Raw genomic sequence first — 26,630 nt, forward strand, 5'->3', positions numbered from 1 at the left:
TTAAAAATAAATGCAAGAATTAATGTTGGCAGACATTTGCTCCATATCAAACTGCATATTCACCACATTGGTTATCCAACTAGATGCATGTTTAGGAGATGTTCGAAACAAAACAAATATGTTAGCTCTTTTCATACAATTTTAGGGCACGTCTTTTAGAGAGAAGAGGAGGACAGACCGAGAGAGAGAAAAAGACAGATATAAAGAGGAGCTGTACAGAGGGAGAGACTGGGAGAAAGGGAGTGTGTATGGGTGTGGGTGTCCGCGGGGTCAGTAGAGGTCACTAAGGCCGGCGGTCTTGCGGGCTTTCTGCATGAGGGCTCGCAGCTGGAACTGCTTTCGGGAGAGCAGACGCACATGCTGTAACAGGAGAGAAAGATAGGGAGACAGCGCGTTAGAGAAGACATAGGAGGGCACAATATTTAGTGGCTCCCCATGATCTTTATGAAAAGGTGAGCGTGTAGTTTATGTGAGTGAGTGTGTATATGGTTCACCTGTGTGTGTTTGTATGCGTGTGTTCGTGCATGTCTGCATGCGTGTTTTCCAACCCTCACCTTGAGGAACACCTCTAGGTCTATGACCCCGCGGCGCAGCGCCTCTCCCAGGTAGAAGATGGTGTCCTCAATGGCATTCTCCTCAGCATACAGGTTGAGGATCTGCTTGTAGAGCGGCGCCGTGGGCACGATTACATCATCGATGTCGTTGTTCTCCGACTGGTTCTCCATCTTCTCCAGCGCCTCGCTCAGCTCCTCGTCCTTACGCTTCAGTAGGTCAATGTTCCTGTCCACCTCCGCCTTCAAAAAAACACATAAGAGCAATAAACATCAACAGTACACCCCCTCCCCCATGTTCCATTCCAACAAATAATTAATTAAGCTCTGAAGCCAGGAAATACTTGATAGAACTGGGGTGAAGAGAGGGGAGAGGCAGAATTATGAAATTAGAATGACTTATTAGAATGATTCCATTTCTATGGGCGGAATATTAGTTAGAAAGAGAGAATGAGCTAAGTGGGAATGAAAAAGAGAGCGAAAGAGAGGAATAGAAAAGGACCTAGAGTCAAAGAGGAAAGAGACAGAATAGAAGAGTAATATATCCCAATATCCCCCCTCACCACTTCCTGGTCTAGCCGTGAGACCATCTCCTCCAGTTTCTGGTGTCCTTTCTTCAGGTCCTCCTCGGTCCTCTTTAATGCGTCCAACTCGGCCTGCGCACGGTCCATCTCCTCCTTCATCCTCCAACGAAGCTTGTCGCTCACCGCCGAGATCAGCGACGCACGGATAGTGTCCTCGCCAATGGTACCATCCCTACTGGGGCCTGGAGGAGAATGATTCGTTTTATTTTTTATTTTAACAGCCTGTATTGGCACAATTAAACGTATTTACATAGCAAGTTCAAATGCAAATAAAAGGAGGAGAGGGATGGACAGGGAGGAGAGAAGAAGAGTAAACTAGCAAGACTCTACACTAAAATCTGTTCCACACACTATATTTGATAATTTAAGCAGAAAGACATTTGCTTTTACACAACATTTACAATCCTTGCATCACAGTGTCCTTGTTTGTGATCATATATGACCCTTAGGATTTCAGACAAACAATGGCGGAGGAAGTTGGGATGCATTATCTTCAGGATGTTCAATTCTGAAATGTATATGGAATGACACTAGCAACATTTTAGATGGAGTTAAAGTGACAGAAAGTTATAAAAAACATGTTTCAATGCTAATGAGTTCATGTTATTGTGTTGCTACTACCCTAAAAAAAGCTGAAAGACAGTGCCCAAGCTACAGACGAAAGCTTTTTCTAAAGTTTCACTTTCGTTTTTGCCTGGGAAAAGGGCCCACACTCTCTGATTTTAAGGTGAAAGCCATCTCCGATGGCTGACGAAGACTTAACATGATGAATCAGAAAAGAGCCACCGCTCACGATCACCCGGACTAGGACTACTAAAGCCTAGGACCAAGAGGCATGGAGAGACAGCCTTTAGTTATTATGCCCCCAGCCTCTGGAATAGCCTGCCAGAGAACCTGAGGGGGGCCGAAACTGAGGACATATTTAAAAGAGATCTTGAAACATCTTTTTAGCTTCGCTTTTCCTTAGGGTGCTTTTAAGTCATTCAGTTGTCATTCTTGTATCTTAAGGTTGTTGTGTAGTAAATATTTCAGCTTTTATTTTCATTTTTTATTTTCTGTAAAGCGCATTGCGTTGCATTCCATGTCTGAAATGTGCTGTATAAATAAAGCTTGATTTGATACAGGTAATGGTCAGCCATTAAAGTGTATGGAGGTTATTTTCCTCATAAAACAAACCACAGTGTCAAAGTATTCCACCTAGCAGTCTTATACTCACTATATAGCATAATATGAAAACTGAGTGTAGTTGTGAAATTTTCCATGGTATTTTCTTTCGTGTAAACAAACTGTTTGCCGTGTTCCGACCTTTAGTCTAGCATTTGAGGAAGTAGTAGAAATCTGCTGAAAAGAGAGATGCCTAGATACCATTGCTCTGTACAATATCAGAACTAGCAGGCTGGAGTCAGCAATGTGAATGTTATGATTAATCTCATAGTTAACCTCAAAATTGATGAAGTATGTTGCGCAGCGAGAGTTGAGTGGGGGTGAACGGATTCAGTTCAGTCAGTTCCAGGGTTGCCATGTTGGCGGTTTCCCACAAAATTGGCCTAGTTTGAAAACTCTTGCGGGTGAAAATGACGGTTCCAGACATTTGGTCTACTTCTAAATTACACCACGGCCGCCATTGGCATTTTTCTTAAAAAGAAAGGTAGATTAATTTCACTGTGACCTGCTGCTAACTATTAAGCAGTGAGGCAGGCTGTTGCGGAGCCAGTGAGTGGTGGGGAGGGAGGGCCAGAAGGATGTGCGTTTTTGTGTTGAGAGAGCGCTATAGGCAGCTGAGTGAGTGGAGAGCAGCACCAGCATGCACACACTTCATGACAAGTGATGTGATATCAATAAACTAATAGCACAAGCTAGCTACATCTTTCTCCCTCGTAAAAAGTCCTCTTGTTGCGAAACATTCAACTAAAAAAAAAGCATTTTTGCGTGTCTAGGAAATGTGTGTGTATATAATTTTTTTTCCATTTGTTTCCCCATTTTGGGGGGGCGGGGGCTAGTTTTCAGGCCTTGTGGCCAGGTTGAGTGGTCATTGGGCTGTACATTTTTGCTAGACTTGGCAAAACTGGTCAGTTCAGTCAGTCAGTCATCCTAATGAGCCCTCCCCAGCTAGCTAGATTATGCTTGTGGCTAGAAACTTCAGTGAGAATTTTAAACTTGTCTGCCAAAGTTCAGTTTTTATCAGAGTAATTGTTAGTGCTCTGCAAGTGGGAGCGATGGACACCAAGCCGGCAACACAACATGCAGAGCAAACGCTTCCCATTGAGCAGTAGACTATATCACGGTGATATTGACATGTTTACTACAAACATTACAAGATATTTAGTGTGTGGGCTGCTATCCTACTCAAAATAACATGAAGTGGGATGGAACAAATTGGCCACCTTAGCTACTGCCAGCGACATGCAACACAGCTGCCCGGTGGGAAGCAACTGTGGGAAGCACCTCGATTCAACACTGTTGCACTGGTAATACACAGTCAGTTAGGAAAGCTAAGGATAGCATTTTCAAACAGAAATTTCCATCCTGTAGCACTAAATCCAAAAAGTTTTGGGACACCGTAAAGTCCATGGAGAATAAGAGCACCTCCTCCCAGCTGCCCACTGCACTGAGGCTAGGAAACACTCACCACTGATAAATCTACGATAATCGAGAATTTCAATAAGCATTTCGATAACGGCTGGCCACGCTTTCCACCTGGCTACCCCAACCAACAGCTCTGCACGCCCCACAGCAAGTTGACCAAGCCCCCCCCCCCCCCCGCTTCTCCTTCACCCAAATCCAGAGAGCTGATGTTCTGAAAGAGCTGCAAAATCTGGATCCCATAAATCAGCTGGGCTAGACAATCTGGACCCTCTCTAAAATTATCCGCCGCCATTGTTGCAACCCCTATTACTAGCCTGTCAAACCTCTCGTATCATCTGAGATCCCAAAAGATAGGAAAGCTGCCGCGGTCATCCCCCTCTTCAAAGGGGGAGACAATCTAGACCCAAACTGTTAGACCAATATCAATCCTGCCCTGCCTTTCTCAAGTCTTCGAAAGCCAAGTGAACAAACAGATCACCGACCACTTCGAGGACCACCGTACCTTCTCCACTATGCAATCTGGCTCCCGAGCTTGTCATGGGTGCACCTCAGCCACGTCCTAAACGATATCATAACTGCCATTGATAAAAGACAGTACTGTGCAGCCGTCTTCATTGACCTGGCCAAGGCTTTCGACTCTGTCAATCACCACATTCTTACGGGCAGACTCAACAGCCTTGGTTTCTCAAATGACTGCATCACCTGGTTCACCAACTACTTCTCATATAGAGTTCTGTGTGTCAAATCGGAGGGCCTGTTGTCCGGACCTCTGGCAGTGTCTATGGGGGTGCCACAGGGTTCAATTCTCGGCCGACTCTTCTCTCTGTATATATCAATAATGTCGCTCTTGCTGCTGGTGATTCTCTGATCCACCTCTACGCAGACGACACCATTCTGTATACATCGGGCCCTTCTTTGGACACTTAACAAACCTCCAAATGAGCTTCAATGCCATACAACACTCCTTCCGTGGCCTCCAACTGCTCTTGAAATGCTAGTAAAACTAAATGCATGCTCTTCAACTAACTGCTGCCCGCACCCGCCTGCCCGACTAGCATCACTACTCTGGACGGTTCTGACTTAGAATATGTGGATAACTACAAATACCTAGGTGTCTGGTTAGACTGTAAACTCTCCTTCCAGACTCACATCAAACATCTCCAATCCAAAATTAAATCTAGAATCGGCTTCCTATTTCGCAGCAAAGCCTCCTTCACTCATGCTGCCAAACATACCCTCGTAAAACTGACTATGCTGCCGATCCTTGACTTTGGCGATGTCATTTACAAAATAGCCTCCAACACTTTACTCAGCAAATTGGATGTAGTCTATCAGTGCCATCCGTTGTCACCAAAGCCCCATATACTACCCACCACTGCGACCTGTATGCTCTCGATGGCTGGTCCTCGCTACATATTTGTCGGCAAACCCACTGGCTCCAGGTCATCTATAAGTCTTTGCTAGGTAAAGCCCCGCCTTATCTCAGCTCACTGGTCACCATAGCTACACCCAACCGTAGCACGCGCTCCAGCAGGTATATTTCACTGGTCATCCCCAAAGCCAACACCTGCTTTGGCCGCCTTTCCTTCCAGTTCTCTGCTGCCAATGACTGGAACGAATAGCAAAAATCTCTGAAGCTGGAGACATATCGCCCTCACTAACCTTAAGCATCAGCTGTCAAAGCAGCTTACCGATCACTGTACCTGTACACAGCCCATCTGTAAATAGCACATCCTCATCCCCATATTGTTATTTATTTTTTGCACCCCAGTATCTCTACTTGCACATCATCATCTGCACATCTATCACTCCAGTGTTAATGTTAAATTGTAATTATTTCAACACTATGGCCTTACCGCCCTAATCTTACTACATTTGCACACACTGTATATAGATGTTTCTATTGTGTTATTGACTGTACGTTTGTTTATGTGTAACTCTGTTGTTGTTTTTGTCGCACTGCATGCTTCATCTTGGCCAGGTCGCAGTTGTAAATGAGAACTTGTTCAACTGGCCTACCTGGTTAAATAAAGGTGGGAAAAAAATTGCTATCCAGCTAATGTTCGCTAGGTGACATAAGCCATGAAGCTAGCCCCTGATAAGTTGTTCGGCTAACGTGCCTCGCCAAGTGAATGGCAGTAGCTCATCCAAATAATATTAGCTCTTTTCTCACCCACTGTTTCATCGTCAGCCCATCCAACAGCTCCAGATCGAACAAAGTGCAATACGGAGAGCAGTAACCCGTTGCACCAGGTTGTAAACAGGATGTAAGGAGCCCGCACATGTACATGTTTTCAGTCATCAGTACTAATGGTCATTTCGCGCATGTGCAAGCCGTCAAGGCACTCCGATAGCGTTTGAAGAAAATGAAAACATGTCAGTTTACCCTAACCTTGAGAAAGTGACAATAGTAAAACTAAAGACATTGGCTCTAATTTACATTGTGCTTAAGATTGTGAAAATTAAGTTAGAATTTCTCATTTCTCAAACATGGTCTGCTTGGTCTGTTTCGCAAGCATTCCTTAAAGTCTTGCGATGTTGCAGCTCTGGGTTTATAAACTGCTAAAGCCATCCCTCACAAGACTTGTATAGTCAGATATAAATGTACGTCATTTTATCATGAAACACACAGCATAGATGCGGAAAAATACCAAGTTAATAACTTCGGATTTCCCTGTTCAAACCCAAACATATCATACTTTGTATTAATCAATGACTTGTTGACTTAAATCGTTGTGCAACATCACGGGTAGGCTCAGGGAAGCGTCTTTCAGCTGGAAAATGTGGATTTTTGTTGGTGTGGGCGTTTAAGTAGCACCATGCTGCTGTTGTTGCCAGCTAGCCAGAATAACCTAACTAGCTAGGGCTCATCAGGACAACTGACTAAACCGAATCCATTGGTCTATACTTGACACACATCAATTTGGGCACCAGGCGTGTCCATATAGCCTATCCCCTTTCACCCCTCCTCTTTTCCCCTCTACCCCTGGTCTAAATAAAGTAGTAGGACAACATTTCCATAAGACACTGATATTTATAGTGAAGTGTATGAGTAAACTGGTCATAGATTAGCACATAAGGGTAAATGTCAACCCGGAGGTTAAAAATAGCTGTCTCTGTCCTGAGGGGGTTGGGACCACCACACACCTTGACCTTTCGTCACCCGAGTCTGGTTACAGGGGCGACATTTCAGAGGCGACCAGGCAGTGAGGTCAGAGGGGAACAGACCCCAGCCAGAATGCTAGAGGTCAGGGTCAATTAAAGGTCAACAGAATGGCAGGCAGTATATGCTTCTTAATAAAAACCTATTTGAAATAAGCCATTACACTTTGTTTATAATCATGGCATTTCATTATTATTCAGGTTATTAACTTATACATATCAATCTACAAATTAAGAAATGCCAGGTTGGAGAGGCTCTGTTGCATTTACATATTGACAACAATAACGCATGACAACATTATTATTTAATAAATAAATAAAGATATGCCTGTCTTTGTCTGTTCGCTTTTCTGCTAAATCAAAAATTCAATACGGATCCCATTTCGAAGATCAAAACCACTAAGACCAATGGTGTTCTCCAACTTTTCCTGAAATAGTCGCATAAAGTCAAACCCTTCTACTGCGGTCATTCGATGGCAGTGGCATTAGCGTATGTTCTTCAAAGAGAGGATGCACTAATTAAATAATGTAGCCTAAGCTACTGAAAGCCGGCCTTTTACAAGATGAAATCATGACAGGAGGGTTTGATTCTTATTATAGTGATGGAGTCCAGACATGCTACTTTCACACGAACACCCCGTAAAATGACTCGTCATTCAGTGTGTCGGACACAAGAGCTAATATTTATTCCTCCCTTAAAACGTATTAAAAAACCTAGACCTACCTTAGGCTTTCCGAAAGTAGGCTATAAGAATGAATTGACAAGGAAAGTATGAAGGGGAGAGACAGCTATGCAATATTTGAAGGTGAAATTGACAATCATTCAAATGCATACAAAATACACATGTCCATAGCCTATTTATCAACGTTGATAAGTCTATAAATTAAGAAAATATACTGTAGTTCTGAATGTACAACACAACTGCTGACTACTGCTGTCAGCGGTTGTGGTAAATCGTTGAGGTCTGTAGTCGTGTGGTGGTTCAGTAGTTCGTAATTTGGAGTGTTCTGCACATTTTAAAGTTGGTTTGGAGTGTGTATCTTAAAAAGTAGATGTACGAACAGCAGTGTTTCAAAAATTGCATATTTTGGTCACCATAGACCTCCATGTAAAAATAGTTTAGCATGCTTATATTTCCAAATATTATTATGAGTATCAAAAACAAAAATGTAAGCAACTCAAGTTAGACCTCTGCATGTTATAAAGTTGTATGGGTAGGTTGAGTAAAAGCTATAGGAGTAGTGGTGGGGATAATACATTGAAGCAAAATATAAAACGCAACATGTAAAGTGTTGGTCCCATGTTTCATGAGCTGAAATAAAAGATCCCACTGAAAATTTCATGAGCGCTAAAAGCTTAGTGAGCATTTGTCCTTTGCCAAGATAATCCACCCCCCACCAGTGTGATTAGCATCGCTGAGGGTTTAGAGCTTAAGGTAGTCATCTCGTACAAGTATTTAGGACTATGGCTAGACAGTACACGGTCCTCTCAGCACATATCCAAGCTGCAGGCTAAATCTATACTTGGTTTCCTCTATTGTAATCGCTCCTCTTTCACCCCAGCTATGAAACTAACCCCAATTCAGACGACCATCCTACGCATGCTAGATTACAGAGACGTAATTTATACAGTGCCTTCAGAAAGTACTCACACCCCTTGACTTATTCACAGTTTGTTACATTAAAATTGATTAAATGTAGTTTTTTTCTCAATCTATACACAACATCCCATAATGACAAAGCAAAAACAGGTGTAGAACATTTTGCAAATATCAAAAATAAAAAAAACTATCACATTTACATAGTACTGAGGTAAAGGGTCAGAATACCTATGTTGAAGCACCTTTAGCGGCGATTACAGCTTTGAGTCTTCTTGGGTATGACGCTACAAGCTTGGCACAACTATATTTGGGGAGTTTCTTCCATTTTTCTCTGCAGATCCTCTCTAACTCGGTCAAGTTGGATGGGGAGCGTCGCTGCACAGCTATTTTCAGGTCTCTCCAGAGATGGTCGATCGGGTTCAAGTCTGGTCTCTGGCTGGGCCACTCAAGGACATTCAGAGAATTGTCCCTTAGCCACTGTCATTGTCTTGGCTGTGTGCTTACGATCATTGTACTGTCGGAAGGTGAACCTTCGCCCCAGACTGAGGTCCCGAGTGCTCAGGTGCTCATGGATCTCTCTGTACTTTGCTCCGTTCATCTTTTCCTCGATGCTGACTAGTCTCCCAGTCCCTGCTGCTGAAAAACATCCCCACAGCATGATGCTGCCACCACCATGCTTCACCATAGGGATGGTGCCAGGTTGCCCCCAGACGTGATGCTTGGCATTCAGGCTTGAAGAGACCAGAGAATCTTGTTTCTCATGGTCAGGGTCCTTTAGGTGTCTTTTGGCAAACTCCAAGCGGGCTGTCGTGTGCCTTTTACTGAGGAGTGGCTTTCGTCTGGCCACTCTACAATAAAGTCCTGATTGGTGGAGTGCTGCAGAGATGGGAGAAACTTCCAGAACCTACCATCTCCAGAGGAACTCTGGAGTTCTGTCAGAGTGACCATCGGGTTCTTGGTCACCTAGCCAAGGCCCTTATCCCCTGATTGCGCAGATTGGCTGGGCGGCCAGCTATAGCAAAGGGTCTGAATACTTGTGTCCATAAGGTGTTTTTTACTTTTAATACATTTGCAAAAAAAAAAAGTTAAAACTGTTTTCGTTTCGTCATTATGGAGTATTGTGTTTAGATGAATGAGGAAAATAAGGCTGTAACGTAACAAAATGTGGAAAAGGTCAAGGAGTCTTTTGAATGCACTGTATATCGTGATTACTTAAAACTTAAGGTATAGGGGGCAGTATTTTCAATTTGGGATGAAAAGCGTGCCCAGAGTAAACTGCCTAATACTCGGGCCCAGAGTTAAATATTTGCATATTATTAGTAGATTTGGATAGAAAACACTGAAGTTTCTAAAACAGTTTGAAGGATGTCTGTGAGTATGACAGAACTCATATGGCAGGCAAAAACCTGAGAAAAATCCAACCAGGAATTGGGAAATCTGATGCTTGTAGGCAATGACTTGAAAAGACTAACACACAGTGACTTAGGGTTCATTTTGCACTTCCTAAGGCTTCCACTAGATGTCAACTGTCTTTAGAACCTTGTTCCAGGCTTTTGCAGTGAACAGAGAGCGAACAAGAAGGCCGGTAAGTTGGTGACTCAGAAAATGACATGAGTTCATTGGCGCACATTCACGTGATGAGGTACAGTGGGGCAAAAAAGTATTTAGTCAGCCACCAATTGTGCAAGTTCTCCCACTTAAAAAGATGAGAGAGGCCTGTAATTTTCATCATAGGTACACTTCAGCTATGACAGACAAAATGAGCAACAAAAAAAAATACAGAAAATCACATTGTAGGATTTTTAATGAATTTATTTGAAAATTATGGTGGAAAATAAGTATTTGGTCACCTACAAACAAGCAAGATTTCTGGCTCTCACAGACCTGTAACTTCTTCTTTAAGAGGCTCCTCTGTCCTCCACTCGTTATCTGTATTAATGGCACCTGTTTGAACTTATCAGTATAAAAGACACCTGTCCACAACCTCAAACAGTCACACTCCAAACTCCACTATGGCCAAGACCAAAGAGCTGTTATTGGATATAAATATGAACTTTATCTAACAAAACATACATGTATTGTGTAACATTGAGTCTTAGGAGTGTCATCTGATGAAGATCGTCAAAGGTTAGCGCTTAATTTTAGCTGGTTTTTGTGACCCTCTCCTGCTTGGAAAATGGCTGTGTGGTTTTTCTTGTGTTGGCACTGTCCTAACATAATCTAACTTTATGCTTTCGCCATAAAGCCTTTTTGAAATTGGACAATGTGGTTGGATTAAGGAGAGGTGCATCTTTAAAATGGTGTAAAATAGTTGTATGTTTGAGAAATTTGAATTATGACATTTTGTTGTTTTGAATTTGCCGCCCTGATATTTCACTGGCTGTGTCCCGCAGGTGGGACGCTAGCGTCCCACGTAGCCAATAGAAGTTACCTTATTTGGGATAGGGGGCAGTATTTGCACGGCCGGATAAAAAAAAACATACCCGATTTAATCTGGTTACTACTCCTGCCCAGAAACTAGAATATGCATATAATTAGTAGATTTGGATAGAAAACACTCCAAAGTTTCTAAAACTGTTTGAATGGTGTCTGAGTATAACAGAACTCATATGGCAGGCCAAAACCTGACAAGATTCCATACAGGAAGTGCCCTGTCTGACAATTTGTTTTCCTTCTGTTGCATCTCTATCGAAAATACAGCATCTCTGCTGTAACGTGACATTTTCTAAGGCTTCCATTGGCTCTCAGAAGGCGCGAGAAAGTGGAATGCGGTGTCTGCTGTCTCTGGGCGAAGAACAGCAGCAGAATTTGTGAGTGGTCAGCCTGGGGACAGTGACACTGGAGATGCGCATTCACGAGACTACTCCATTTTTTCTTTCAGCCTTTGAATGAATACAACGTAGCCCGGTTGGAATATTATCGCTATTTTATGAGAAAAATAGCATAAAAATTGTTTTTCAACAGCGTTTGACATGCTTCCAAGTACGGTAATGTAATATTTACCATTTTTTTTGTCACGAAATGCGCTCGCACGTCACCCTTCGGATAGTGACCTGAACGCATGAACACAACGGAGCTATTTGAATATAACTTGGATTATTTGGAACCAAAACAACATTTGTTGTTGAAGTAGAAGTCCTGGGAGTGCATTCTGACAAAGAACAGCAAAGGTTATCCAATTTTTCTAATAGTAATTCTGAGTTTGGTGAGCCCCAAACTTGGTGGGTGTCAAATTAGCTAGCCTGTGATGGCCGAGCTATGTACTCAGAATATTGCAAAATGTGCTTTCGCCGAAAAGCTATTTTAAAATCTGACACCGCAATTGCATAAAGGAGTTCTGTATCTATAATTCTTAAAATAATTGTTATGTATTTTGTCAACGTTTATCATGAGTAATTTAGTAAATTCACCGGAAGTTTTTGGTGGGTATGCTAGTTCTGAACATCACATGCTAATGTAAAAAGCTGTTTTTTGATATAAATATGAACTTGATTGAACAAAACATGCATGTATTGTATAACATAATGTCCTAGGAGTGTCATCTGATGAAGATCATCAAAGGTTAGTGCTGCATTAACTGTGGTTTGGGTTTTTGTGACATATATGCTTGCTTTGAAAATGGCTGTGTGATTATTCTTTGGCTGGGTACTCTCCTGACATAATCTAATGTTTTTCTTTTGCTGTAAAGCCTTTTTGAAATCGGACAAAGTGGTTAGATTAACGAGAGTCTTGTCTTTAAAATGGTGTAAAATAGTTGATTGTTTGAGAAAATTGAATTGTGGTATTTTAGTTGGTTTTGTATTTCGCGCCGTGCGATGCCATTGGCTGTTGGCTAAGGGTTCCGCAGGCGGAACGTCTGTCCTCAACAGGTTAAGTATTCAACCCACTGAGCCAATACATGTTAGGCTTACCTTTGGCAGTGATTATAGCTGTGATTCTTTCTGGGTCAGTCTAACAGCATATTATCCTTTTTAAAATAATTCAAGCTCTGTCAAGTGGGTTGTTGATTCTTGCTAGACAGCCATTTTCACGTCTCGCCATAGATTTAAGACGATTTAAGTCAAAACTGTAACTAGGCCACTCAGGAACATTCAATGTGAACTTGGTAAGCAATCCAATGTATATTTGGCCTTGAGTTTTAAGTTATTTTCTGAATTGGTCTCCCAGTGTCTGTTGGAAAGCAGTCAACCAGGTTTTCCTCTAGGATTTTGCCAGTGCTTAGCTCCATTACATGTATTTTCATCCCAAAATAAAAACTTTGTCATTGCCGATGACAAGCACACCCATAACATGATGCAGCCACCACCTTGCTTGAAAATATGAAGAGTGGTACTCATTAGTGCCTTATTGCAAACAGGATGCATGTTTGAAATATTGTTATGCTGTACAGGCGACCTTTTCACTGTCATTTAGGTTAGTATGGTGGAGTAACTACAATGTTATTGATCAATCCTCAGTTCTCTCCTTTCACAGCCATTCAACTCTGTAACTGTTTTAAAGGCACCATTGGCCTCATGTTGAAATCCCTGAGAGGTTTACTTCCTCTCCGGCAACTAGTATTCCCAAGTGGCGCAGCGGTCTAAGGCACTGCATCGCAGTGCTAGACGCGTCACTACAGACCATAGGGCAGCACACAATTGGCCCAGAGTCGTTTGAGTTAGGGGAGGGTTTGGCCGGGGTAGGCTGTCATTGTAAATAAGAATTTGTTTTTAACCGACTTGTCTAGCTAAAAACATTTAATAAAAAATAAATTAGGAATGACGCCTGAAGCTTGTAATGACTGGGTGTATTGATACACCGTCCAAAGTGTAATTAATAACTTCAAAATGCTCAAAGGGATATTCAATGTCTGTTGTTTTTTCAGCCATTTAGCAATAGGTGCCCTTTGCAAAGCATTGAAAAACCTCCCTGGTCTTTGTGCTTGAATCTGTGTTTGAAATTCACTGCTCGGCTGAGGGAAGTTACAGATGATTACACAGCTGATTCAAATAATCAACTCATCATCAAGCTTTGATTATTTGAATCAGCTGTGTAGTGCTACAGAAAAAAACAAAATGTGCTCGGGGGGGGGGGGGGGGGGTCTGGGAAACACTGCCTTATAGGACACATCAATGCACAAAATACCCCTCTGTCAACTGGCCATCTCTGTATACCCGGCGGAAGACCCACTGGTTGATATATATAAAACGATCTTAGGCCTCACTCCCCCCCATCTGAGATACCTACAACAAACCTCAACTTCCACATACAACACCCGTTCTGCCAGTCATATTCTGTTGAAGGTACCCAAAGTACACACATCCTTCTTTTCAGTTTGCTGCAGCTACTGACTGGACGACCTGCACATTTTTTATTTTTTAATAAGAAAAAAATAAAATAAATTAAAAGGTCCAATTTGAGTGTTTTAGCTACATCTCTACATTCAACGATCCAATCATGGACACTCTTCCTGACACTTGAGGCTGCTTCGTGTGATTGTTGTGTACCTTTTTTCCCTTTGTGCTGTTGTCTGTGCCTAACATTGTTTGTAGCATGTTTGTGCTGCTACCATGTTGTGCTGCTGCCATGTGTTACTACAGTGTTGTCATGTTGTTGCCACCATGTTATGTGGTCATGTTGTATTGCTGCCATGTGGTGTTGTCTTAGGTCTGTTGAGGTGTCTATCATAATGTGTGTTTTGTCCTAAATGTTTTATCCCAGCCCCCGTCCCTGCAGGCATTTTGCCTCTTGGTAGGCAGTAATTGTATATAATAATAATTTGTTAATAATTGACTTGTCTAGTTAAAGATAACATAAAAAAATGTTAAATAAAAACAAGTCCCGGGAATCGAACCCACTATCCTGGCATTGCAAGCGCCATGCTCTACCAAATGAACTACAGATGATCACCATATGGGTAGTTGACAAGTGCAAACTCCAGGAAAAACTATAGAAAATTGAGATGCATAGCCAGAAGGGTGTTCCAACCCTCCAAGAGCCCAAACATATAAATAATGTACTGTTCTCTACATTACTATACTAAACTATTGTTGTCTGTTGAGATAGCCTTGAATTGTATATCTTGTCTCATGCAATCATTGGATCCTGTAGGTGCTGGGTAGAGATATGAGGGGGAGACGGTCATGACCCCCTCCTCAGATCTTTTGGAAGAACGCCCAGAATATGTTATATAAGTTAAGAAGGGAGACGGTGCCGGTCACATGTAGGAACCAACCCTATGAACTATGCCTATGTAGCTTTTTTTGTATAGCCGTATATAAGAGAACGGAACTGCCCTGGGAGAGCTCCTGACAGACGTGTTCCTTCTTGATGCTTAAAGTTTGTTGGAACCTCTTCGGCTTGCTGATAAAAAAAGGATACATTTAATATTGACTTCAGGGGTCTCTGGTGGTAATTTCCACGACACTATAGGTAAGAGTTCAGGTGGGCCTTCTTGCTTCAGCAAACAAAGGAAAGGAGGGGTGCTCAACAATGACAAAAATCACAAGGAGGCCTTATCAAGAAAAACTTTCAAAAGGACTAAATTGAGGCAGAAAGGAGTTGGAGCACTCAAAAGGTATACTCTACCTTAATGGGCTGAACTATACTCTACTGTATTGTACTTCACTGAACTATACTTACTGCACTCTACTAGAGTTTACTTCTTGTTTGCACATTTAAACTGGTCCTTGGTCTGAGTATCAGAAAGTCTGTCTGGGGCTGAATCTAAAGGGTTGACTCCATCTCTGGTACTCACACCAATTTTATACTTTTGAATCCATCTGGGTAGTGGACAACCGCACACTTCAGGAAACATTATAGAGTATTGAGATGCATGGCCAGCAGGGGGCTCTATTCCCTTCAAGAGCGACTTGAAATGTCAAGCCCAACCTAACTCAATTTCATTGGCTCACAGCGGTCATGCCTTTTAAGATATTAACTTAATGTATAATGAATTTAAAGATCTTGGTCTATAAATGCTGTATAACAAGTTTGAGAATTTGCTTTAGGTGTTTGAGGAGATGTTATAAATAAAATGACAACCTTTTCAAAATGCCAGATGATCCATCATGGTGATGTCATCAGTCCTAAATGCAAATGTGTTCATTGGGTAGAGAGGAACCTCTATCAAATTCAGAGACTAGGTCAAATGAGAAGGTAGGGCTGACTATTTTTTTTTTAATTAAATGTTGTTTATTGCACCACTGTTTGGCTGCCATGTGTAACCAGATGTATTCGTGCACCAACTTAAGCAATCCCACCAAGTTGTCTCTGTAGGTCTTACCATTTAAGAACTATAGCGCACCAAAAATTGGAAAACAATAATAATGCTTACAATTATAATAGGTTTCCAGCCAAATGTTCCCAAATTTTTTGGCCCACTGAACAAATTGTAAGCTGAAACTTGAACATTGTGAGAATTTTGTGCAACTTCCAGCACAGGTTTACAGTGAACCTTACAATTATGGCTATTTGCGCAGAATGTAGGTCTACCAACAAAGCCAATAGAGCAAATCCCATAACATTTTCACCTAGAAATCAAAACTATGATACAGCCATGTCTAACAGTAGCCTATATGTGGTGTTCAATGCAGGCCTACATTGCATGAGACTGAACTTTTTTACATTATGAAGGGCTTGACATTAATTAATGATTTTTTACTTGGTCTGTAACACCATGTGCCAAATAGGTGACTGTAAATTGCAATGTATGATGCAAGAAACCACTTTACAAAATAAAATGTATTACTACTATACAGAGAATAAGACAAAGTAGGCTACCATAAGTAGGATAGCCTGTCTCAAAATATAACACTGCCCCTTTAATTAAGACATACGCTTTTTACCTGAATGGCTTTTCAAAGACCGTTTAACCTGTTGGGGCTAGGGGGCAGTATTTGTACGGCCGGATTAAAAAACGTACCCAATTTAAACTGGTTACTACTCTTGCCCAGAAACGAGAATATGCATATAATTAGTAGATTTGGATAGAAAACACCCTAAAGTTTCTAAAACTGTTTGAATGGTGTCTGTGAGTATAACAGAACTCATATGGCAGGCCAAAACCTGAGAAGATTCCATAAAGGAAGGGCCCTGTCTGACAATTTGTTCTCCTTCTGTGGCATCTCTCTCGAAAATACAGCATCTCTGCTGTAACGTGACATTTTCTAAGGCTTCCATTGGCTCTCAGAAGGCGCCAGAAAGTGGAATGACATCTCTCCAGTCTCTGGGCAAAAAACAGCAGGAGATTTTGTGAGTGGTCAGGCTGAGAACAGTGACACTGGAGATGCGCATTCAGGTGAATTTTCCATGTTTTTCTTTCTCTCTTTGAATGAATACAACGTCGCCCGGTTGGAATATTATCGCTATTTTACGAGAAAAATAGAATAAACATTTATTTTAAACAGCGTTTGACATGCTTCGAAGTACGGTAATGGAGTATTTAGAATTTTTTTGTCACGAAATGCGCTCGCGCGTCACCCTTCGGATACTGACCTGAACGCACGAACAAAATGGAGCTATTTGAATATAACTATGGATTATTTGGAACCAAAACAACATTTGTTGTTGAAATAGAAGTCCTGGGAGTGCATTCTGACGAAGAACAGCAAAGGTAATCCAATTTTTCTTATAGTAAATCTGAGTTTGGTGAGGGCCAAACTTGGTGGGTGTCAAAATAGCTAGCCGTGATGGCCGGGCTATCTACTCAGAATATTGCAAAATGTGCTTTCGCCGAAAAGCTATTTTAAAATCTGACACCGCGATTGCATAAAGGAGTTCTGTATCTATAATTCTTAAAATAATTATGTATTTTGTGAACATTAAATCGTGAGTAATTAAGTAAATTCACCGGAAGTTTGAGGTGGGTATGCTAGTTCTGAACATCACATGCTAACGTAAAAAGCTGGTTTTTGATATAAATATGAACTTGATTGAACAAAACATGCATGTATTGTATAACATAATGTCCTAGGAGTGTCATCTGATGAAGATCATCAAAGGTTAGTGCTGCATTTAGCTGTGGTTTTGGTTTTTGTGACTTATATGCTTGCTTTGAAAATGGCTGTGTGATTATTTTTGGCAGGGTACTCTAATCTAATGTTTTGCTTTCGCTGTAAAGCCTTTTTGAAATCGTTTAGTGTGGTTAGATTAACGAGAGTCTTGTCTTTAAAATGGTGTAAAATAGTAATATGTTTGAGAAATTGAAGTTATAGCATTGATGAGGTATTTGTATTTCGCGCCACGCGCTGTCCTAACATAATCAAAAAACAGCTTTTTACATTAGCATGTGATGTTCAGAACTAGCATACCCACCGAAAACTTCCGGTGAATTTACTAAATTACTCATGATAAACGTTCACAAAATACATAACAATTATTTTAAGAATTATAGATACAGAACTCCTTTATGCAAACGCTATGTCAGATTTTAAAATAGCTTTTCGGCAAAAGCACATTTTGCAATATTCTGAGTACATAGCTCGGCCATCACAGGCTAGCTAATTTGACACCCACGAAGTTTGGGGCAACCTAAACTCAGAATTACTATTAGAATGATTGGATTACCTTTGCTGTTCTTCATCAGAATGCACTCCCAGGACTGCTACTTCAACAACAAATGTTGTTTTTGTTCCAAATAATCCATAGTTATATCCAAATACCTCCGTTTTGTTCGTGCGTTCAGGTCACTATCCGAAGTGTAACACGCGAGCGCATTTTCTGACAAAAAAATTCAAAATATTACATTACCGTACTTAAAAGCATGTCAAACGCTGTTTAAAATCAATTTTTATGCTATTTTTCTCGTAAAATAGCGATAATATTCCAACCGGACTACGTTGTATTCATTCAAAGACAAAGAAAAAAATGGAGAATTCTCGTGAAAGCGCATCTCAGTCTCACTGTCCCCAGGCTGACCACTTACAAACTCTGCTGCTGTACTTTGCCCAGAGACAGCAGACACCCCATTCCACTTTCTGGCAGCTTTAGAGAGCCAATGGAAGCCTTAGAAAGTGTCACGTAACAGCACAGATCCTGTAATTTCGATAGAGATGCAACAGAAGGACAACAAATTGTCAGACAGGGCACTTCCTGCATGGAATATTCTCAGGTTTTGGCCTGCCATATGAGTTCTGTTACTCACAGACACCATTCAAACAGTTTTAGAAACTTTAGAGTGTTTTATATCCAAATCTACTAATTATATGCATATTCTAGTTTCTGGGCAGGAGTAGTAACCAGATTAAATCGGGTACGTTTTTTATCCGGCCGTGAAAATACTGCCCCCTAGCCCAGACAGGTTAAGATTACAATATCCAGAAGGCAATGCCGTGTGATACATACCCACAGTGGAGGCAGGAATCTGGGAAGTGTAGTGTGTAGTACCAGCTGTGGCAGGATACGAGTTTGCACTAGGGTACTGGTACCCCGGATAGCCACTGGAGAGAAAACAACAAACCATGCATCATCAACCAACAGCCATCTGTTAATCAAAGCTGTAAATCTTTTGAACTATATGGGGCACTGTAAGGAGAAGGAACTGCTTCATTCATTTGTTTATTGAGTGTGATAATTCCACCAGACAGACATGCTTTTGTGGCTGTGTTGCTTATGTAAACCCAAAGACAAACATGTCAGAACTGGTTTGATGAGAGTGAGAGGGACTGGCTGTGAGAGGCAGTGTTAGAGGAAATTGTGGCCTTGAAGACAGACATCTTACCCAGGGGTGGGGTTTGGTCCGTACGGGGAGAGCGCTGGCATACCTGGCATGTAGGATGCTGTGGATGGGAGTGAGGGATTGACAGTGTGAGGGTCAGATTACACATTGAACATGTAATCTCAGTTATCCATCTTTCACAATGTGCATGGATACCATCTGGAGTCCAATAGGAGGTACTGCACGTGTTTGCAAGAATGATTCAGGGCAACATTTTAGTAGTGCAGAAGAATTACAAAGTGCAGAAGAATTACAAAGTGCAAAAATTACCATAAAACTCATTATAAGAGGAGGCATGATTAAATTTGAAACCTTTAACAATGTTTGAGCCAATGATGTATTGCTCAGTTAGTCGTTTGCTTATAATGCAGTTAACCTCTCTTGGGTAGGGGGCAGTATTTTGACGTCCGGATGAAGAAGGTGCCCAGAGTAAACTGCCTGCTACTCAGTCCCAGAAGCTAAGATATGCATATTATTAGTAGATGTGGATAGAAAACACTCAAGTTTCTAAAACTGTTTGAATGATGTCTGTGAGTATAACAGAACTCATATGGCAGGCAAAAACCTGAGAAAAAAATCCAACCAGGAAGTGTGGAAATCCGAGGTTTGTAGTTTTTCAAGTGATTGCCTATCTAATATACAGTGTCTGTGGAGTCATTTTGCACTTCCTAACGCTTCCACAAGATGTCAAAAGTCTTTAGAACGTTGTTTCAGGCTTCTACTGTGAATGGGGAGAGAATAAGAGCATATGGAGTCAGATGACTGAGAAAATGACATGAGCTTAGTGGCGCACACTCACGTGAGTGTTAGCTGTGTTCCTTTTCTTTTTTGAAGACAAAGGAATCATCTGGTTGGAATATTATGGAAGTTATATGATAAAAACATCTTAAAGATTGATTCTATACATCGTTTGACATGTTTCTTCGAACTGTAATATAACTGTTTTGACTTTGTCTGAACTCACTGCGCGAGCACAGTGGATTTGGATTACTCGACTGAACGCACAAACAAAATAGAGGTATTTGGACATAAAGGATGGACTTTATCGAAGAAAACATTTATTCTGGAACTGGGATTCCTGGGAGTGCATTCCGATGAAGATCAAAGGTAAGTGAATATTTATAATGCTACTTCTGAGTTTTGTTTACTCCACAAAATGGCGGGTTTGGTTTTGTGACTGAGCGCCATACTCAGATTAGTGCAAAGTGTGCTTTCGCTGTAAAGCTTTTTTGAAATCTGACACAGCGGTTGTATTAAGGAGAAGTTTATCTATAATTCTTTGAATAACATAATCTAATGTTATGCTTTCGCCGTAAAGCCTTTTTGAAATCGGACAATGTGGTTGGATTAACAAGAAGTGTATCTTTAAAATGGGATATAATAGTTGTATGTTTGAGAAATTTGAATTATGAGATTTTTGTTGTTTTGAATTTGGCGCCCTGCTATTTCACTGGCAATTAAATAGTGTGTCCCGCGGGTGGGTCGCTAGCATCCCACATACCCCAGAGAGGTTAAAGAAACGTTTGAATTTCAATTACAATGCAAGATGACGTTAAGTGTTTTTGCACTATGAAAATGGCATCCAAAGTCTCACGTATTATATGGAGAAACAGAGTTTGTTTATGCAGAGACAAAATTCCCATTATTACAATGACCAACCTATCAATACAGTGAAAATAACTGACTAATATACATACTGCAGTGTTCCAAAAATCATTCCTTTTAGACACCCAGACGTTTCACAATTATGTTGTAGGCCTGAACTAGCACACCTGATACAACTAGTCGAGGGCTTGATGATTAGTTGACAAATTGAAACAGGAATGCTTGGTCTGGAATACAAACAATGTCAGACTGAACGGGTAACTTACGGTTGGGGGGTCCTGCAGCCTGGAAGGCCTGGTAGGGGGCCTGTGTGGTGGGGCGGGAGAACACAGGGGGCTCCTCCCCAAACACCACAATCATCACCTGGATCAGACCATACAGGTCCGACTGGGGCTGGGAGGAAGAGAAATCAACAGAAGTACAACATAACTTTATTGTCCACATGGAGATGGACAACTGTGACAGGCTTCACCTCATACAGATAACATGAGCTCATTTCATCACGCTGTTAAAGTAGGGCTAACATTCCCCCTAGTGGCACTGATGGCACCAGCCCATGATTTGTAGGGCACTATAAAATCGTTTTTTTTTTTTAAATCACAAACTAAAATTGGATGTTCTACATCCACAACAATATTAAACCACATTGGGAGACAACTTTTGAGGTCTGGGAAATTATTTAGAAATGTCGATTTTTGGACTTAGTTTAATTCCAGTGTGCACTTCGCAAGAGGCTGCTGTCTAGCAGAGTTTTTGTGATATCATTCTGCCAGGTAAGCATATCCTACTTTGTAGTCAACATTTAATTGAGGTTTTTGGGAAAGCCTTTTCATCTACACAAAGTGGTAGACGTGCGCACCGCACATAGACAGGGGAAATTCTTGTTGCCTCTGTAGAAAGTATACAAATAACTGGATGCATTCTGTTCATTTCTTATGAACTTGAGCAAATTAATAAAATGTTCAATACATTTAGTTGATTCCCTACTTAGTTCAATACGTTTGATATTGTTGAATTCCGTTTTAAAATGTCTGGATTCCATCCGTGTTCTCTGCATCACAGATTTTATAGGGCCCTAGATTGTGACACCCCAAAACATATTTTTCTGTGTCACACAATAAAATACATTTGACTCATCTTAGAAAGTCATTCACAATGCTTTAGTAAGAAGGATGTTAACCGTTACATCGGTTAGCAGGCGAAAATACATTTGACCTGTCATGCTAATCAATCTATAGGTTAATTTGCATGATTTGGGGGAATTTAATTGCCGCATGTGTATTTCTGTTAGTCCTCATGCATTTTATTTCACACACACAGCATACAGAGCCTAGTTTGAGGACCAGAATAGCCTAACACATGTCAGACAGCACAAGTGTATCTCCTCAAAAAGCCTTTAGGCCACTGGAGTGAAACCTGCTTTTGTTAGCCCAGTCATTGCGCAACAAATAACAATGCTAAACACAATTGCGTGTTAAAAAGTGATAATGCGTCGAGGGCATTATCACTTTCATACAACAATTTATTCATACTATTTCATCCTTCCATGAACTATAGTCCCGACACAAATCTAAGGTTGCTACCCAAGCCTGGTAGTTCTGTCTATCGGTTCGGTTGCCAAAGACATGACTCAGTCTTTCAGTTCTGTATCTATGAACACAACCCAGTCTAAAATGTTCCATTGCCATACTGGCTGGCAACGTTCTTATAGTCACGACAAACAGTGCAGCCAGAATAACAGCGAAGTGGCTGCATTTGTTCAAGCAGATTTGAAGTGACATTTATTTGGATGCATCCATAACAATGAACTAATGATGCGATTTCGCCAGGCACAGAAACTGTGCTCTCGTCAGGAGCTACCCAAAGACACAGCTAACACGATCACTTCAAACTAAAGCTGGAAAGACAGCAAACTTGCTGCATTTCATTTTGATTTTCCTGTTGTTTTCTATTGACATTTCTTTATATACATCCAGAAAAATTATGCAAGCTGATTAATTATTTCAATTGGATGAGAAATGCTTCCTGCCTGTCTGCCTATTCCCGACTCCCACCACATTCATTACTATGGACAGCTGGAGATCGAATTGCAATATTGAAACAATGTTGCAAATGTTGCTGAGAGACTGCAAGGTATATAGACATTTTCGCTGTTGAAAACTAAATGTTAGTCTAAAAGAAATGTGAGGTAATGTCTAGATGCTTTTTATAGTGGAGATCAAGTTTATAAATTGCCTGGCTGGGCTGACGAGACAGTGGATTGCGCAGTGAGAGGGAACAGAGAAAAATAGGCTTTTCAAAGACAGATTTATCCTGTGGTAACTTCTGGAATAAACACTGGCTGGAATGGGGTTTTAACCAATCAGCATCCAGGATTAGACCCACCCGTTGTATAATAGGCTATAGCCTTTTGACTGTAATACAATAGGCTTGCTATTGTTGCATGTTTCCATTAAGCTATTAATGAAAAATGTCCAGCCCTTGTATGCATACTATCATAGAGGAAGAGGCAAAGTGAGAGGTTTCACTCTCGCCGAAATCTGTCCAAAATAAGTCCAATGTGTTTCTATGGGCTTATTTTGGGCCTGCCTTCCCGCCTTGGGATGACTCGCATTGTTAGGGCGGAAACATAAGCATCTTGTCATTACATACAGATCTCAGAGTACTTTCTGTTGGTCACATAATTTTACTGTCTGGAAAAAATGTAGCCGTTTGTTGACGGGTTAATGAGGGTCAATTAGTCGGCAGCAAAATGTACATCCTATTAAGAAGTGTAATAGACTACGGACATGATATTCAAGAAAAACATTACAATAACACACGTGTCAAACTCATTCCACGGATGGCCGAGCGTCTGCAGATTACTAGGCCCTCCATTGAATGAGTTTGACACCCTTCATCTAAAAAGTCCAAGCAGGAATGCAAGATATCAAATACTTTTATATGTAAACCTAATCCAGTGATTGTCATGAACTTTCAGTTGACAATTAGGCTATTTTTGTTTTGTTACTGTCAAAAAGGGCACGTAAAATCTTTACCTGCACTAATATTATGTATAGGCCAAATTCAATTGGTACTAGTTCAGCACCCAAGGAAGTGGAAACGCAAAACACATTAGCTAGATCGCTAAACTCTAAATATGCTAGTGACCATGTACTAATCTAAGAGTAAATGTAACAACTCCCAAAAAACTTTGCAATGAGGCCTAGTGCACTCATGATGGTCGATGCGCAAATTTGTGAGCTCCGTACTTCAAACCCAAAATGTTATACAATCACGAGGGGTACACAAGGGGGGGCGAGAGAGTGCGAGGGGCTCACTCATTATAGCAGCCGGCCCCAGCGAAACATGTAGGCACACAGCGGCAGGTCAGAAACTTATTACAGGAACCATGAGGATAATGCACTTTTACTGTTTAACAAATTCGGTTTGGTTTTATCCACCCCAAGAAAATGGTAAGTTTTGAGGTAACCAGGTAGAATGTGCAGCTCACACCAGTGCAACCAATTTAAAATAGTAATGGGGGGGAGAAATAGTTACATATCGCAATATTATTTTGGGACAACGTTGTATCGATATTTATTCAAAGTATCAATTTGCTACTGTAGGTAGCGTTAGCTAGCGGTAGTCGGCTATACCTGCTCAATCTTTTTAAATAGTGAGCCAACATGTTTTCAGCACTTTTATTTCTCTGACTGATCAAAACACGTATAGAGAGCAGTATGTTTGGAACATCAAATCCCAATATCGAATTGCAATACATATAGAATTGTGAGAATCGCAATACACATCGGCACCCAAGTATCGTGATATCGTAACGGGAGGTCACTGGAAAGTCCCAGCCCTAACTAAAAGTAACTCGCACAGCCAAGTTAAAGGGTTGCAAAATGTGACTAAATGGCCACAGTCTGGAGCCCTGTTAAAGGGGCAATCTGCGATTGCTACATAAAATGTTAGGCATTTAAATGAATGATATACCCTTCGATTCTTGAAGAACATAACGTATATAACTCATGAGTTATGCTCCCAAGTGGCGCAGCGGTATAAGGCACGGCATCTCAGTGCAAGAGGCATCACTACAGTCCCTGATTCGAATCCAGGCTGTATCACATCCGGGCGTGCTTGGGAGTCCCATAGGACGGCGCACAATTTGCCCAGCGTCGTCCGGGTCCATCATTGTAAATAAGAATTTGTTCTTAACTGACTTGCCTAGTTAAATAAACGAATACTCAAGCCCCATCCCTCAGCTTTTGCCCAAAACAGTGGTGGGGTGGACTATTATTGTTTCAACTGTATATTGCCCCTTTAAAGCAGTGCAACATTCATTGTTTCCTTAATCCATATTATCTGTGTGAAATCCATCAGAAACTAGGTACAGAGACATTGGTTCAGTAATAAATGAAGAGTAATACAGTGTGCATCCCAAAAAAATTCACACGGAAAAAAAATAGAGGTATAATATAGCCAATGCTAAAACACTGGAGACAACGCTGTTACTGACATGTTTCCACTCGTGCAGATAGGGCAGGTAGATCTTGCCGTTGGCGTCAATGTGTTTGCCTGTCTTGATCATCATAGCACTGGTGGGCTTCACAAAACAGATGGGAGGGTTGTATGGGTAGGTGTCCAGCAGCCATAGACACACTGGGATGTTATATATGTTTCCTAGTGGACAAGAGTATAATATATATATATATAAGGCCTTGTGAAACAGACAGTTCACTTGAGAAGACAATTGCTCAAATAACAAATACTTTAATAGACAAAATCATAGAACACAACAGAAAATGTTTTGCAACAGACAATGGAAATGTGTGTTTCTTATTGGACAAGTCCAGGTAGTCCCTCTCTGTTTGGTGCCTATGAACACAACCCTCGTCATTACTTTTTTGTCAGATGATAGTGACATACACCCAAACTTAGCCTACCTCTGTAGCTGACTGGCACTGTTCCTGTTAGGCTCACCAGAGTTCTAGTGGAGCCATCATTGAAAACTGAGGACAGAAAACATCACTCAATAAAACAAATCAGACAAGCATACAATAACACATAGATCATGTTTTGTGATGTATTGTACACGTTCTTACCATATGAATCCATAACAGGCTTCAGGTCCTTGTACTGGGAGATGACGTTGGTTATCTCACGAACAGTCAGGTCCCTGTATTTGTATTGCTGAACAGTGGACATAGTGATTTAATATTGCTGAATGTCAATGTCTTAACACTGATTGGTTCAGCCAGGTACTTAAGGTTAGTTAGTTTTCTGTCTAGAAAACACTAACTAGTTAACGTTATCTAACTATAAGCATACGTTATCAAACATACGTTATAAATCAGGTCTTACTGTCTAAGCCTAACACTAGTTATTTGGTAACCGAGATAGTTATCGTTAGACAAATATTTGAAGAGCTAGCCAACATTAGCTAGTTAGCGCGCTTAGCTAGCTGAAAGGCTAACCATGTTAATAAAAAACAATTGTTTAGCTAACGTTGGGTAAAATCGTTGCTTACCTTGAGCATTTTCTTCAATGCGCCTTCGTTGACAACTGCCATGATTGATGGTGTAATATGATGTACTTCAGATGAACTAACTAGGTTTAGCTAGTTACTGTAACGTTAACGTTATATATTTGAAAACAACAACTTGCTAGCGTTAGCTGGCCCTCGGCGTATGATTCCGGTCAAAGAAAATACTAATTTCGACACGAAGAGTAGTGTATAATTGTTCAGTTTAGCTAAACGTTAACTGTTTAAAAATATATTTCTGAAGACACAAAGGTAATGCAATAATCAGAAATACCGATGAGATTCAAGGATCACCTCTGTGCGCAACAGCGTCTCGTC

The 26,630-nt window shown here is 41.0% G+C and overlaps 1 protein-coding gene across 1 annotated transcript; it reads right to left on the minus strand.

Moving 5' to 3' along the window:
• tsg101a (tumor susceptibility 101a) lies at nucleotides 1-26,630 on the minus strand. Its single transcript, XM_014123883.3, has 10 exons — nucleotides 26,298-26,630; nucleotides 25,873-25,960; nucleotides 25,714-25,779; nucleotides 25,287-25,450; nucleotides 21,052-21,178; nucleotides 19,184-19,241; nucleotides 18,808-18,902; nucleotides 1,115-1,317; nucleotides 555-794; nucleotides 1-360 (listed from the first exon to the last, which is right to left on the minus strand). Exons 1-10 carry the CDS (start codon nucleotides 26,337-26,339, stop codon nucleotides 271-273), a joined length of 1,173 nt encoding a protein of 390 aa, XP_013979358.1. The 5' UTR covers nucleotides 26,340-26,630; the 3' UTR covers nucleotides 1-270.

The sequence above is a fragment of the Salmo salar genome, chromosome 10 (assembly GCF_965601325.2).
Source record: "Salmo salar chromosome 10, fSalSal1, whole genome shotgun sequence".
NCBI classification, from domain to species: Eukaryota; Metazoa; Chordata; class Actinopteri; order Salmoniformes; family Salmonidae; genus Salmo; species Salmo salar.

What these genes read in the sequence shown, in the direction of transcription:
- tsg101a (XM_014123883.3), bottom strand. Translation starts at nt 26,339, where the DNA reads ATGGCAGTTGTCAACGAAGGCGCATTGAAGAAAATGCTCAAG. An exon ending in GGCTGCAGGACCCCCCAACC is followed by an intron (nt 19,242 to 21,051) that starts GTAAGTTACCCG and finishes TCCCATCCACAG; the next exon opens with CATCCTACATGCCAGGTATG. An exon ending in GGACCAAACCCCACCCCTGG is followed by an intron (nt 18,903 to 19,183) that starts GTAAGATGTCTG and finishes TTTTCTCTCCAG; the next exon opens with TGGCTATCCGGGGTACCAGT.